At 39.6% G+C, this 14954-nt stretch overlaps 1 protein-coding gene across 1 annotated transcript in view; it reads left to right on the forward strand.

Moving 5' to 3' along the window:
- Positions 1–14751, forward strand: part of hsf4 (heat shock transcription factor 4) — a 52794-nt gene extending 38043 nt beyond the window's left edge. Inside the window, exons 10-13 of the mRNA XM_028808883.2 lie at positions 1864–1969; positions 2760–2825; positions 5730–5836; positions 14360–14751. Of these exons, the coding sequence (XP_028664716.2) occupies positions 1864–1969; positions 2760–2825; positions 5730–5789 (232 nt within the window). The 3' untranslated portion in view covers positions 5790–5836; positions 14360–14751. The remainder of the gene's footprint in view (positions 1–1863; positions 1970–2759; positions 2826–5729; positions 5837–14359) is intronic.
- The last annotated feature ends 203 nt before the right edge of the window (positions 14752–14954 follow it).

The raw sequence follows: 14954 nt of genomic DNA on the forward strand, positions 1-14954 counted from the left end.
ATACAGTCAGGCAAAAACATTCTCCAGGTATCCACCAAAGCCAGATTCGCCCATCTGACTGCCAGAGAAGTGTGATTCGTCACGCTATAGAATATGTTTCCCCCGCTCCACAGTCCAGTAGCAGTATGCTTTACACAACTCCATTCGATGCTTGGCATTGGAATTGGTGATGTGAGGCTTGCATGCAGCTGCTCGGCCATTGAAACCTATTTCACGAAGCTCCCGCTGCACAGTTTTTGTGCTTACATTAATGCCAGTGGAAGTTTGGAACTCTTCAGCTATGGAATCATCTTAGCAGTTGTTGATCCAACTCTGTGACTTTACGTGGTAGTTGGTATTCTATCTTATTACCACACTTGAAGTCACTGAGCTCTTCAGAACAACCCATTTTGTTTTACAAATGTTTGTAAACAGATACTGCATGGCTAGGTGCTTGATGTTATACACCTGTGGCATTCCTGAATTCAATAATTAAGAGGTGTGTTCCAATACTTTTGTCCATATAGTGTATATCATGATGTGTGGAGTACAAATGAAGTGACGTTATTGTTAAGCTGTATAACACATAAGCCTCATCTGGAGTACTGTGTACAGGTTAGGTCTCCATATTAGAAAAAAAGAATTAGCAGCACTATAGAAACTGAAGAGAAGAACAACTAGGCTGATTCTGAAGCTAAGAGGTATGAGTTATGAATAAAGACTGAAGGAGCTGAACCATTTCACTTTAAGCAAATAGAGATTAAGAAGTGACATGACTGAATGATTTAAATTAGAACAGGAATTATGTTGTTTTAAAAGAGTTCTTTAACAAGAACACAGAAACACAGATAACAACTTGTTAAAGGTAGATTTTGCACAAATGGAAAATTCTCTTTATGCAGTAAACTACAGACACTGGGAAGAAACTACCAAGTCATGTGGTAGACCAGGGGTCCCCAACCACCGGTCCGCGACCCACTACCTGCCGTCTGACAGCCGGGCTGCGAGAGAACTGCCGGCAACGGAGACTCACTCAGACTTTTCAGAACGCTTGGCGGGCGGGGATTTGCAGCGGCGCAGAGAGAGGAGAGAGACCGAAGTGAGAGAGTATTACAACAAAGTATTGTTACAGTCCCGACAGTTTCCCCATATGACACGAGTCTATAGAAATCGCGTTACTACGAAGTACATTCAGCAGATGCTTTCATTACAACGAAGTGACCTTGAAATGCCTGAATGAATCATCCACAGAGCAGTTAGATCTGTGGTCGCAGCTCAGATGTGCACGTTTGCACAACGATCCCCAAACAGAAACATTGTAAAAAAAATTCTTTCTTCGAACTTTCCTCGTACTGTTTTTTTTTTTTTTTTTTTTGCTGTTTTTGTTTTCTGTGGTTTTCAGTGATACCTTTTGCTTATTGCTTGTCAACATTAGAAAAACATCCATTGGAATTTAACTCATTGTCACCCTCCTATAGAAACGGCAGACACGAACAGTGTTAATGTTTGTGATGTGCAGTCTGTTGGAATGGCAAATGCAAAGCATATGTCTTTGTTATATGCAAAAAAAGAAGAAAAATCTCAGGTTGCAAACGTATGCGAACTGCTTAATAACTTAATAATAATAGAAATGTTATGTAAATTGTGTATAAAACTGCCCCCCCCCCCCCCCCCCGACCGGTGTGTGGAAAAATTTGCATCTAATAAAGTGGTCCTTGCTGTCAAAAAGGTTGGGGACCACTGTGGTAGACAGTAGGACTTTGTGGGACTCAATATTTTGGAGAAATTAGGCAAATGGGATTTATTAGCCTTGGCTAGTTAGAATGAACGGTCTGTCCTTTTCACAACAGATTTTATGTTAATCTACATTATTTTGGTTTGCAGGCCCGAAATGACAGAGAATACAGAAAATGTAGACATGAATTTGGAAGATTTGCAAGTGCTTCTGCGCAGTCATCCACAAACGCTGGAGTCTTCCTCTGTCTTGGACGTGAGTTGCAAAGCAACTTAATTAGCTATCTATTCACTTTTGCAATGATTTCGTCTATAAAGGGTTTCAGGAAAAATGGATCAAACTCTAAAATAATTCAAATATTCAATCTGTAAAAGAGCTGAAACAATGGTGTTTGATTTATTATAAATCAAAGTAATCAGTCTTAGGTTGGCAATGGTTACTTAATGTACTGTACATATAATAAGAACAAGTATCATGACAGGTAGACCTACTTGTTTATTTAATTATACTTGGTGTCGGCCTGGCGTTTGCGTTTTCTCCCTGTGCATGCATAGATGTTTGCCTCAGACTCTGATTTATCCTCACTGTCCAAAAGCATATTGTCTGATAAACTTGCCTCAAGCTCAGAGTGTATACTTCTGATTGACTGGAGTCCTGCTGATGGCAGGCTAGTCTGTGACTCCTTAAGAAAATGAAGTAGGTAATCTGTTTGAAATATGAACAGATATAACAAGAGTGCCTATTGTTACTGGAGAGGGCGACACACTGAGCTTTCATTTCATACGGTTATGGCTATGCAATGAAAGGAGAACACATAGAAATAATGAAGATCTGAGAAAGTTGTCAAAGATCATAACATTTATAGTTCATCAGCAGGGGGAGTATGCAGTACTTGAATAGAATTTCCAAATGCTTTAGATGTGATTAAGCAGAGTCAGTCTCTGCTAGACTTCATTAAAACAGCCCTGCCCTGGTCACATCATTACAGTACAGTTACAAAGCATTTTTTATCTTTTTTTTCTACTACATTATTTTTTCCTAACAGCCATTTAATGCCAGCCTGCCTCTGAATGAGTGGAATTTCCCTGACATGGAAGCCCACCTCAAATCAGTAAGTTAGAAAATATATTAGAGATGATATACAAAATCCAATTTGCTTTAACCACAGAACATATGCAACATCATTGTTATTTAATTATAAATAGAATTTGTGTTTGCCTCTACACCCTGAAAAGACAATGTGACGATCTGAAAGCAGTTGGCACAGCACATCTTAGTAGCCCTGATCAAATGAAATTCAAAGTGCTTTCCTGGAAAACTGATTAACATGCTGAAGAATTGTCCCCTTGTTTTAAAACAGATATGTAGGATTTGTTTTAAATTACAGTAATACCTGTGATGGACCTGATGTTCAGCACAGTGCAGGTGTCTGCCTTGCTCCTGTGCCAGCCAGTACCTTGATTCACGTGACTCTGTGCCAAAATAGCTGTCAGCTTTCTTCGGCTTTCAGTGCTGGTCCAACAACATTTTTCTTCTGTTACAAAGGCATTTTAATGGGCGTGAAAGTGGAACACCTGAAACTAACAGAAAACTTTAGGGTGCAGCCTAGTGGAGAAAAAGCAGAACTACTATGAATCATGCAATTATAAGTAGAAGACAAACATGTTTGCTTTTTGATCTTTGGTAAATCAAGTAAAAATACTCCAATGAACAAATTACCTTCTCAAAAGTAAAGTGAACTGTGGGCTCAGTTCGATGCTCTTTTACACTGGCAAAGACCATTACTTTAGTCAGCATATATGTATTCAACCTTCTATATTCAGTCCTAAAACAAATAAATATACATATTTTATAACTTTTGCATGTCAGTGGCTGCACAGTGATTGAGGCACATTTACAGTCATGGCCGAAATTATCGGTACCCCTGGAATTTTCCCAGAAAATGCACCATTTCTCCCAGAAAATTGCTGCAATTACAAATTTTTTTGTATATACATGTTTATGTCCTTTATGTGCATTGGAACAACACAAAAAACTGACAAAAAGACAAATCTGACATCATGTCACATAGAACTCCAAAAATGGGCCGGACAAAATTATTGGCACCTTTTCAAAATTGTGGGTAAATCGTTTTATTTCAAGCATATGATGCTCGTTTGAACTCACCTGTGGCAAGAAACAGGTGCTGGCAATATAGCAATCATACCTGAAGCCAGTTAAAATGGAGAAAAGTTGACTCAACCTTTCTGTTGTGTGTCTGAGTGTGCCACACTAAGCATGGAGAACAGAAAGAAGAGCAGAGAATTGTCTGAGGACTTGAGAACAAAAATTGTGGAAAAATATCAACAATCTCAAGGCTACAAGTCCATTTCCAGAGATCTTCATGTTCCTTTGTCCACTGTGCGCAACATAATCAAGAAGTTCACAACACATGGCACTGTAGCTAATCTCCCTGGACGTGGACAGAAGAGAAAAATTGATAAAAAACTGCAACGAAGGATAGTCCGAATAGTGGATAAACAACCCCAATCAACTTCAAAACATATTCAAGCTGTTCTGCAGACTCAGGGTGCAATAGTGTCAGCTCGAACTATCCGTCACCATCTGAAAGAAATGAAATATTATGGCCGGAGAGCCAGAAGGACCCCACTGCTGACACAGAAACATAAAAAAGCCAGACTGGAGTTTGCCAAAATGTACTTGAGGAAGCCAAAATCCTTCTGAGCGAATGTCTTGTGGACAGATGAGACCAAGGTAGAGCTTTTTGGTAATGCTCATCATTCTACTGTTTACAGAAAACGGAATGAGGCCTACGAAGAAAAGAACACAGTATCTACAGTCAAACATGGCGGAGATTCTAAGATGTTTTGGGGATGTTTTGCTGCCTCTGGCACTGGATGCCTTGACTGTGTGCAAGGCATCATGAAATCTGAAGACTACCAAACGATATTGGGGCGCAAAGTAGGGCCCAGTGTCAGAAAGCTGGGTCTGCGTCAGAGGTCATGGGTGTTCCAGCACGACAACGACCCCAAACATACCTCTAAAAGCACCCAGAAATGGTTGAAGACAAAGCGCTGGAGAGTTCTGAAGTGGCCAGCAATGAGTCCGGATCTAAATCTGATTGAACACTTATGGAGAGATCTCAAAATTGCTGTTGGGAGAAGGCGCCCTTCAAATCTGAGAGACCTTGAGCAGTTTGCAAAAGAAGAGTGGTTGGAAATTCCAGCTGAGAGGTGTAACAAGCTTGTTGATGGTTATAGGAAACGATTGATTTCAGTTATTTTTTCCAAAGGGTGTGCAACCAAATATTAAGTAGAGGGTGCCAATAATTTTGCCCAGCCCGGTTTTTGAGTTTTGTGTGAAATGATGTCAGATTTGGCTTTTTTTCTCTGTTTTTTGCGTTGTTCCAATGCACATAAAGGAAATAAACATGTGTATACCAAAACATTTGTAATTGCAACAATTTTCTGGGAGAAATGGTGCATTTTCTGGGAAAATTCCAGGGGTGCTGATAATTTTGGCCATGACTATACTTATCTACTGTATATCTGATACTTTTGTAAAAAGTAATTTACATAACACTATTACACTCCACAGTTGTGTCCATATGTTTACATCTGTAGGAATTGGAAGGTGTATTATGTTGCTCAGACTCCAGCATGAACAGCTGTTTAGTGCCTTAGCACATCTGTCTTAGAGAAAAGTATGTGTATAACTAAATTGGCTATCGGATTTAAAAACAAGATTCCAATTTTAAGGGATCAGATGCAGGATTTTAATTTATAAAAGGGGTTTAAACCATCCTGAGATTTTAGGTGTGGCATTTTACATTTTTAACATTGCTTTCCGTCTGTTTTTGCAGCTCTAGAGATTTAAACAGCCTACACCTCTGTGGCAACCCCTACTATATAAAAAAACACCAGACAGAAATGGATGAATGGATGATGATGAGAACATATGTATCATGTAATTAGATACTCTAACTCCAGTTTTCTGTTTTTATCATTTTTTCTAGTATGTATTTCTACACCAGAGCTCAGAAGTGTACAGCGGAGCAAGGTGTGAAGATCAGTGAACTGCTGAAACAAAATTGAAGACCATCATTAAGTGCGTCAACTGGAGGTAGGATGGCTGCTATTTTCAAGAAGTACAATGAAAAGGTGGTTTTGCTCGGATAGCTCAGTCATTAGCACTGCTGCCCCATTACTCTGAGGTTCCGAATTCAATTCCTAGCCTGGCCATTGTCTGTGTGAAGTTTCCACATTTTCCACGTGTCAGTATACATTTTCTCAGAGGACTCCTTCCATTTCTACTATAAAAGGGTAATGAAACTATCCATAGGAGACAAAGTGTAAGTACAGTGTAGGCAGACTTAAATTGGCTTAAATACAGAAAACAACAAGTAATCGCTGGGAATGTTAAGCATTAAGTATGGTCAGGAACATTACATTTTATATGATTGTTTATATTTTTATTATTGTTTTCATGATATCATTCTTTCTCAATTTTGGTTTTCATGGGTGCTGCCATTTTGGTGCTTTGGGCACAATACGTATTTAGAATAATTCATGACATTAAAATAGTCACAACATGCCATGTACAGGAAATTGTGTTCAAAACTTAATCATTTAAAGAAATGTCCTTGTGCTCAAATAATCAGGTAATTTAAGGAAAGAATATGGGTTGGCATTAGTTTCATTCTGACTTCCACATTGTCTTTGAACTCTCTTAAACAATGCTATGTAAACCCGACCATAGCCTAGAGTTTTAGTTATCCTTGTGATCTCATCCACTTATTATTGACAAGCTGTCTGACATGATACTATTAAATATCCTGTACAAAAACACAACACTTTTAAGTGGAAGAGCTTTTTATTCTATTAAGAAGGATGAGTCCAGTAAATATTTCTTATTAAGCTGGTACATTATGTGGTAAGTTAATTTTAAAGTAAACAATCTGCATACATATAATTTATTTCACAATGGGGGAGACGGTTTACAGAATACATCTTACAAAATACCAAACAAGTTCTGGAAAATGCCAAGGCTTTTTGGACTGAAAGGCAGGATTTCATCAAAACTTTATTTTCTCTCTAACACAATAAACAGAGTAAGCAGCTGCAACAGAGTGATGCATTACATTCTGAAATGTTTAAGTGCACAGAACCCGCAGGTCATAAACAACCTCAAGCCTCATTTATATCCTGTTTACCGTGGTCTCTTATAGCTAATTGATCATTTTGTGTAATTTGTTACTGGATTCTTGATGTATACATAATAAATACCAGGAAGGGACCTCAGATTTCTTTACCTTGTGAAGTTACATGGATGCAAAATAATGATAACATAAACAGGAAGCTAATCTCTAAAATGTAAAGCACACTTCCAATTGCACTGCATTCTAGAATTATTAATATAACTAGCCTTTAAAAAGATCTGTGACTTCAATATAAATAAGACTGAACATACAACATTAAAATGGACAGATGTTCAGCTAGCCTATTTAAGACAGCACTTTTCAATTTCAGTAACATCACAAATTACTTACATTAATACTGAAATGTGTGGGCCTCCTTTCTTTGTCTCCATGATGGCTTCATAAAACTGGTTAATTTTCTAAGTCAGTTCTTGGTAGGTCTTTGAGATACAGTTATATATCTCTGTTTTTCATTCTGTACATGCACAAACAAGGCACTTTATAGTTGTAAAAAAAAATAAAATCATTCAGTTGAATTCATTCTTATGAAACTCACGTCCATACATACAATATCATAAAACATAATATACTGAACCCCACTTAATCCAATTTAGGGTCACACAGGGCTGCAGTCTATCCCGGCAGCAGCGTGAACAAGGTAGAAAAAGGTCTTGGAGGGGGCCACCATACATCAGTGGCCAGACTCCTGAGCTGTATCAGCTATTTTGCTATTTTCCACATAAGAATACACATACATATACATATACTGTATATACATATACAAATACAGTCAAAGTAAAAAGTACGTGAACCCCTAGGAATTATCTATATTTATGTCTAATTCCCATATAAAACATGGTCGGATCTTTATGTCAGTCACAATAATGAACAAACACAGTCTCCTATAACTAAAGATACACAGATTTTCAGCAAACTTTTGACCATATTGAATAAATCATTCAAACTGTGAAACTGAAGGTTGGAAAAAGTAAGTGAACCCTAAGCTAATGACTTTTTAAAAAGCTCATTGCAGTCCGAATTTAGCACACCTGGAGTCCATTTAATGAAACGAGTTCAGCGGTGTGGCCTAGAATTACTTTGATTGATAAAAAAACACTATAAAGTTTAAGTTTTTGACAAGAAGCCTATCCAGAAGGGAATCACACCTCGCACAAAAGAGCTGTCTGAAGAGCTACGATCGAGAATTGTTAATCTATATAAGGCTGGAAAGGGTTACAAAGTCATGTCAAAGATTTTAGATATTCATCAGTCTACCATTAGGCAAGTTGTCTATAAATGGAGACAATTTGGTATTGTGGCTACTCTGCCTGGAAGTGGGCGCCCTGCCAAGATGACCCCAAGAGTACAATGCAAAATCAGCAATGAGGTAAAGAAGAACCCTAGAGTGACAGCAAAGGACTTGAAGAAGTCATTAGAACTGGCTAACATCTGTGTTCATGAGTCAACTATACGCAAAACACTGAACAAGAAAAGAGTCCATGGCAGAACACCAAGAAGGAAGCCACTGCTATTAAAAAAGAAAATTGCCGAACGCCTGAAGTTTGCGAAAGAGCACTTGGACACTTCAAAACGGTACTGGGAAAATGTTTTGTAGAGTGATGAAACCAAAATTGAACTATTTGGAAGGAACAAGCAGAACTTCATTTGGAGTAAAATGGACACTGCATATCAACATCAAAACATCATCCCTACAGTAAAGTATGGTGGAGGGAACATCATGATTTGGGCCTGTTTTGCTGCATAAGGGCCTGGACAGCTTGCCATCATTGAGGGGAAAATGAATTCACAAGTTTATCAACAAATTCTCCAGGATAATGTGAGGGTGTCTGTCCATCAACTTAAGCTCAGAAGAGGCTGGGTGATGCAACAGGACAATGACCCCAAACATCGCAGCAAATCCACAGCACAATGGCTTCAGAAGAACAAACTCCGCCTTTTGGAGTGGCTCAGTCAGAGCCCAGATCTCAATCCTATTGAGATGCTGTGGAATGACTTGAAGAGAGCCATACACAGAAGACAACCAAAGAATATGGAAGAGTTAAGGCAGTTCTGCAGGGAAGAATGGGCTAAAATTCCCCCCACACGATGTGCAGGTCTGATCTGCAGTTACAGGAAGCGCCTGGTAGAGGTCATTGCTGCCAAAGGAGGGTCAACCAGTTATTAAATCCCAAGGTTCACTTACGTTTTCCAATACCACTGTGAACGTTGAATGCGTTTGTGAAATAAAGACATGAAAGAGTAGAATTTTTTGTGTGTCATTGACTTAAGCTCATTGTGTATATCAGTACCTGTGACTTAGATGAAGATCAGATCACTTTTATGACCAATTCATGCAGTAAACCAGATAATTCCAAAGGGTTCATATACTTTTTACTTTGACTGTATATATACACAACACACAGTATTTAACATATAATCTTTCCCCAAGCTGAATACTGTGAGTCTCTCTGTGCAAGAAACGTTTGTTATATTTTAGTTATATAGTAGTATATAACTAAATAGTTAGTATAGTGAGTATCTTATGAAAAAAGACCCCACATTTGTTCTATGTAATGGATAAGCCATCCATCCATCCATCCATTATCCAACCCGCTGAATCCGAACACAGGGTCACAGGGGTCTTCTGGAGCCAATCCCAGCCAACACAGGGCACAAGGCAGGAACCAATCCCGGGCAGGGTGCCAACCCACCACAGGACACACACACCCACACACCAAGCACACACTAGGGCGAATTTAGAATCACCAATCCACTTAACCTGCATGTCTTTGGACTGTGGGAGGAAACCGGAGCGCCCGGAGGAAACCCATGCAGACACAGGGAGAACATGCAAACTCCACACAGGGAGGACCCGGGAAGCGAACCCAGGTCCCCAGGTCTCCCAACTGCGAGGCAGCAGCGCTACCCGTTTTCCAATATCCTGAAGTTTAATTCTAAGTTTCCACCTGTAACAGTTCCATTACACACTCCTCAGATACATGTCCATGGGACACCCATAATGTTTCTGTTCCAGACCCAGCTTTACCTGTGGTGTATGAGAATCCCTGTAACACAACGGACTACAATCGTCCTTTGACCTATACAAGCAGCAAACCACACAGGTTACCATTCCCATGACTGCATTCTAGGTTTATATCACTCTGACAAGTTCAAAAGCAGGCGGCACAGTGGTAGCGCTGCTGCCTCGCAGTTAAGAGACCTGGGTTCGCTTCCCGGGTCCTCCCTGCGTGGAGTTTGCATGTTCTCCCCGTGTCTGCATGGGTTTCCTCCGGGCGCTCCGGTTTCCTCCCACAGTCCAAAGACATGCAGGTTAGGTGGATTGGCGATTCTAAATTGGCCCTAGTGTGTGCTTGGTGTGTGGGTGTGTTTGTGTGGGTTTGCACCCTGCCTGGGATTGGTTCCTGCCTTGTGCCCTGTGTTGGCTGGGATTGGCTCCAGCAGACCCCCGTGACCCTGTGTTTGGATTCAGCGGGTTGGAAAATGGATGGATGGAAGTTCAAAAGCACATATAGCCCCAAGGAATTTCAGATCAGAGTTAGGCAAACCTTCACCAGACACTACTGAACCCTTTTCTGTTCCCAAGTTACAAAGTGAACAAGTTTTTGCCACTGTAGCATCTGCACTGTTTTACATTACCTCAACTGTTGAGTTATAAACTGACTGAAACAGATGCATTAAAGCTTTAAATTACTGGCACAACACAGGAAGAATGTGTAAGAGAGAATACTTTTAATGTGAATTTTCCCAGTAGTTAAATTGCCTTATAGTTCATCCTGGTTAATCTAAGCAAAATTTAAACTTTATATAAGCAGTCCTTAGTTTCAAAATATATTGATTTTACACTCTGGGACACCTTCCTAGAAAAATAGCAGCCAAATTTTTTAAGCCTTTTTATGTTGGAATATCCTCTGACAGTGCTAATCTCAAAAATTCAACATGTAAATCTGCTGTCTGATTATTGCTGCACAGTCAATCAAGTCCATGCCACCTTAAACACTTTGGATATACTGCAAACTCTTGGCAGGCACCTATTACTTTATAGTATTTGATGTGAATGTAGCCATTTGCTTGGTTGTACATCTAGAACACATAAAGGTTTCATTTTAGAAATTAATAATTCTTTCTATTCAGTCATTAAATTAAATTTACTACAAGATACAGAAACTGACTGACTGTTTCCTTATTATCTATATATGAAATGCTAAGGCCTGTGTTATGCAAAAATTCATGGACCACTGAGCCTTGAACCTTGATTTTAGTCTTAATCAAGTGCTTATGCTGTGATATGCATAACACAGCCCAAGCATTGGAGGTACAGGCTACCTCAGCCAGAAAATTGGTCTTCTGCTTTCTCACAACAAGCAGCAGCATGGGCACGCACCGGCTGACAGGAAAAGAACAACGAAAAGCTCTGCTGACAGTGAAAAACATTGCACAGGCTAAATGGCCATTTTCATTGTAAATGCGACTCATACACTCCATGCTCAAGAGAAAAATCATAATTGACCAAAGAATTGGAGGGGCAGTCTCTCTCCATCACGTTATTAGGCATCAGGTCCTTTGCATGGTGAGCAGCAGAGTGGCCACACAACATGGCTGACAAGAAAAGAACAGTGCCAGGAGCACACAGAATGTCTGTTATGGAACATTGAATGGCAGTGGAAGACACTGCAAGGGCCAGTTGATTAGTACAAAAAGGTTGCGGCGGGGTAACAGATTTGGATCATGGAAGGTCAATCCTGCTGGGGCTGTGGCCACTGCCAGGGAGCACCTGGACATTTGCTGAGCCCTGTTTGGCAGCACTTCCGCCACACCTGGAAGTGCTACTAAAAGAAGGTCGTTGGACACATGGAGTGCTTCAAGGTGTCCTATAAAAGGAGCCAGCTGCCACTACTCAGGAGGCCAGAGTCGGGAGGAAGAAAGACAAAGCCTGCCGGAAGAGAAGTGGAGGAAGAAGGACTGGGAAATGGAAGGAAAGAAAGAATTGCCTTTACAGTGATCCCTCCTCCATCACGGGGGTTGCGTTCCAGAACCCCCTGCGAAAGGTGAAAATCCGCGAAGTAAAAACCATATGTTTATATGTTTATTTTTATATTGTCACGCTTGGGTCACAGATTTGCACAGAAACACAGGAGGTTGTAGAGAGACAGGAACTTTATTCAAACATTGCAAACAAACATTTGTCTCTTTTTCAAAAGTTTAAACTGTGCTCCATGACAAGACAGAGATGACAGTTCCGTCTCACAATTAAAAGAATGCAAACATCTCTTCCTCTTCAAAGGAGTGCGCATCAGGAGCAGAGAATGTCAGAGAGAGAGAGAGAAAGAAAAGCAAACAATCAAAAACCGATAGGTGCTGTTTGAGCTTTTAAGTATGTGAAGCACCTTGCGGGAAGCATATCGCTTGACAAAGCAGCTGCAAATAAGCCCAGCAAGGAAGAGAGCAATGTGAAGGTAGTCTTTCTCCATTTTCATACGAGCGTCCGTATCCTCTAGGAGTGCGAACAGCCCCCCTGCTCACACCCCCTCCGTCAGGAGCAGAGAATGTCAGAGCAAGAGAGAGAGAGAGAAAAGCAAACAATCAAAAATCAATAGGTGCTGTTTGGGCTTTTAAGTATGCGAAGCACCGTGCAGGAAGCATATCGCGCAACAAAGTAACAAGTAAGCCCAGCAAGGAAGGGAGCAATGTGAAGGTAGTCTTTCAGCGTTTTTTGAGGAGCGTCCGTATCCTCTAGGGGTGCAAACAGCCCCCCTGCTCACAATATATTTGAGGAGTTTTATTTAATACGTAATATGTGCTCTGATTGGGTAGCTTCTCAGCCATCTGCCAATAGGGTCCCTTGTATGAAATCAACTGGGCAAACCAACTGAGGAAGCATGTACCAGAAATTAAAAGACCCATTGTCCACTGAAACCCACGAACCAACAAAAAATCGGCGATATATATTTAAATATGCTTACATATAAGATCCGTGATAGAGTGAAGCCGCGAAAGTCGAAGCGCGATATAGCGAGGGATTACTATACATACTTTGGTGCTGTATTGTGCTATGTTCTGGGGAGCAAGGAAAAAGCGCTTCCCAGCTCTGAAATAAAGGGTGTTGTGTGTCCCACTTGTATCTCTGTCTGTCTGTGTCGGGTTAGGGCAGCTGTACGCGCCCTTGGTTTCCACTATATTCATTTACACTTCTTAACACTTTCCTTCCATGCAGACTGTAAATTTGCATTTTCCTGTTCCCCACTTTTTTGCTCTGATTTTTAGCATTCAAATTAAAGAATGCTAAAATGAGTTCTTATTCAACTATGTAATTTACCTTGACACAGCAAGTTAAAGGTTTTTAGAGAAAGGACCAGTGTGTAAAACATGTTCAAGAGGAAGGCTAGGGTCAAAATCTAAATGAAACATATAATCTTGAACACTAAACAAAACTCAGTATCAGAAGTCCAGCAAAACTTTATGACCTTTAAAGTTTTTATTTCTGAAAGTTAAATTGTACAGATTCATGACAGTCTTGGACAACCTGGAAGTGAATCACACTGACCTTTATACTGTTGTGATTATGATGAGAGCAACAGTCAACAAAAATCTGGATGTAAGCGTCAGTAAGCTTTGCACCAAGTTGCCCAAACTATTCTATAACATTTCAGCAATTATTTACCGCTTTGATGCTGATCTTTCTGATTATAAAATAGGTCATTATGATAGCAATTGACGAGAAGAATTCATAATTTATTGAAGAATTATGGTATTTGAGGGTTCCTCTAGAGTGCCTCTTTCTCTTCCACTATTTGGCTCAAAAACTAATTGGCACATTGTCATCTCATAACTGGCTCAAGTTTCGAGTTTGGTATTTTTCTGTCTAGCCATTTTAGCTCACAAAAACACGCACACACACACAGGCATACAGCCATCATCAAGATATTGATGTTTTCAGTATCAGGGGACCCTAAAACGTCAAAATCTGTCGAAAATCGGAGATTGAAATTTTTGAAGAATCTAAAGCTTTTGCTCCTCCCCCCCATAGACGATAGGTTAGCAAAAATACCCCAAAAGAGTGGCACCTATGAAAACAAAATAGCAACACATGAACAACATAAAAAAGTGGAAACTAACAATACAATGGATTCTCCATAACAAGAAAACGCCTACATAGACAATTAATACTAAAAAAATGTATAAAAATTCATATTCCAGTCATAACACCATAGATAGTCCCTTTTCATATGAATAACCTTTGTTTAAGGAAGCTGCTTTAAGTTTCATTCACATATGACTTGCAGGTATTTATTATTTGATTCAACTTATAAATCTTGTAGTCCTCCTATCACATTGATGCTTAATAGTTTTGGTTCTTAATCAAGCATTTTTTGGAATCACATAATATATATAATCCTCAAATGCATTCACTTTTTATTTTTATCTTTTAGGAATTTTGCAAAGGAGCACTTTCCACATGGAAAACAAAAACCTTAGAAGTTCCCCCATCAGTTTGAATGATAGCGTTTATTTATTTATTTTTTTAAATCAAATCAACGTGTGTGCATTTGGAGCTTGGACATTTGTTCAGGAGATGTGAATTCACAGAATTAAGTTTGGGATGTATTGTTTTGCTTTAATGCATATATTTATTTGACAATTATTGTGGCGCTTCAACAGGAGAGTTTAGTGGTACAATTTTGAGACTAGAGGATGTAACAACATCACAAAATATTCTGTCCTTTAAAAGATGATTGTTCATCACCGTCATACCTTAAGACAGCAGCTTCCTACTACCACCATGCCCATGGATAACTACAATGATGACTAGCTGATCAAAAAATCAAAAGAAGAGCGGTGTAAACAAATACAGAGAAAAACGATAAAGGAACTGATGAACAAATAACACTCTACCTGTTGATTGAGAACAGAAATACAGAGTTGTGGATCCAGACATGAATGGAAAAACCTCAAGAGTGGACATGAACATTCAAAGCAAGGAGCCACAGAAACACATAAGCAACATAGAAAGGTTGGAAGAAGCAA

The sequence above is a fragment of the Erpetoichthys calabaricus genome, chromosome 9 (assembly GCF_900747795.2).
Source record: "Erpetoichthys calabaricus chromosome 9, fErpCal1.3, whole genome shotgun sequence".
NCBI lineage: Eukaryota > Metazoa > Chordata > Cladistia > Polypteriformes > Polypteridae > Erpetoichthys > Erpetoichthys calabaricus.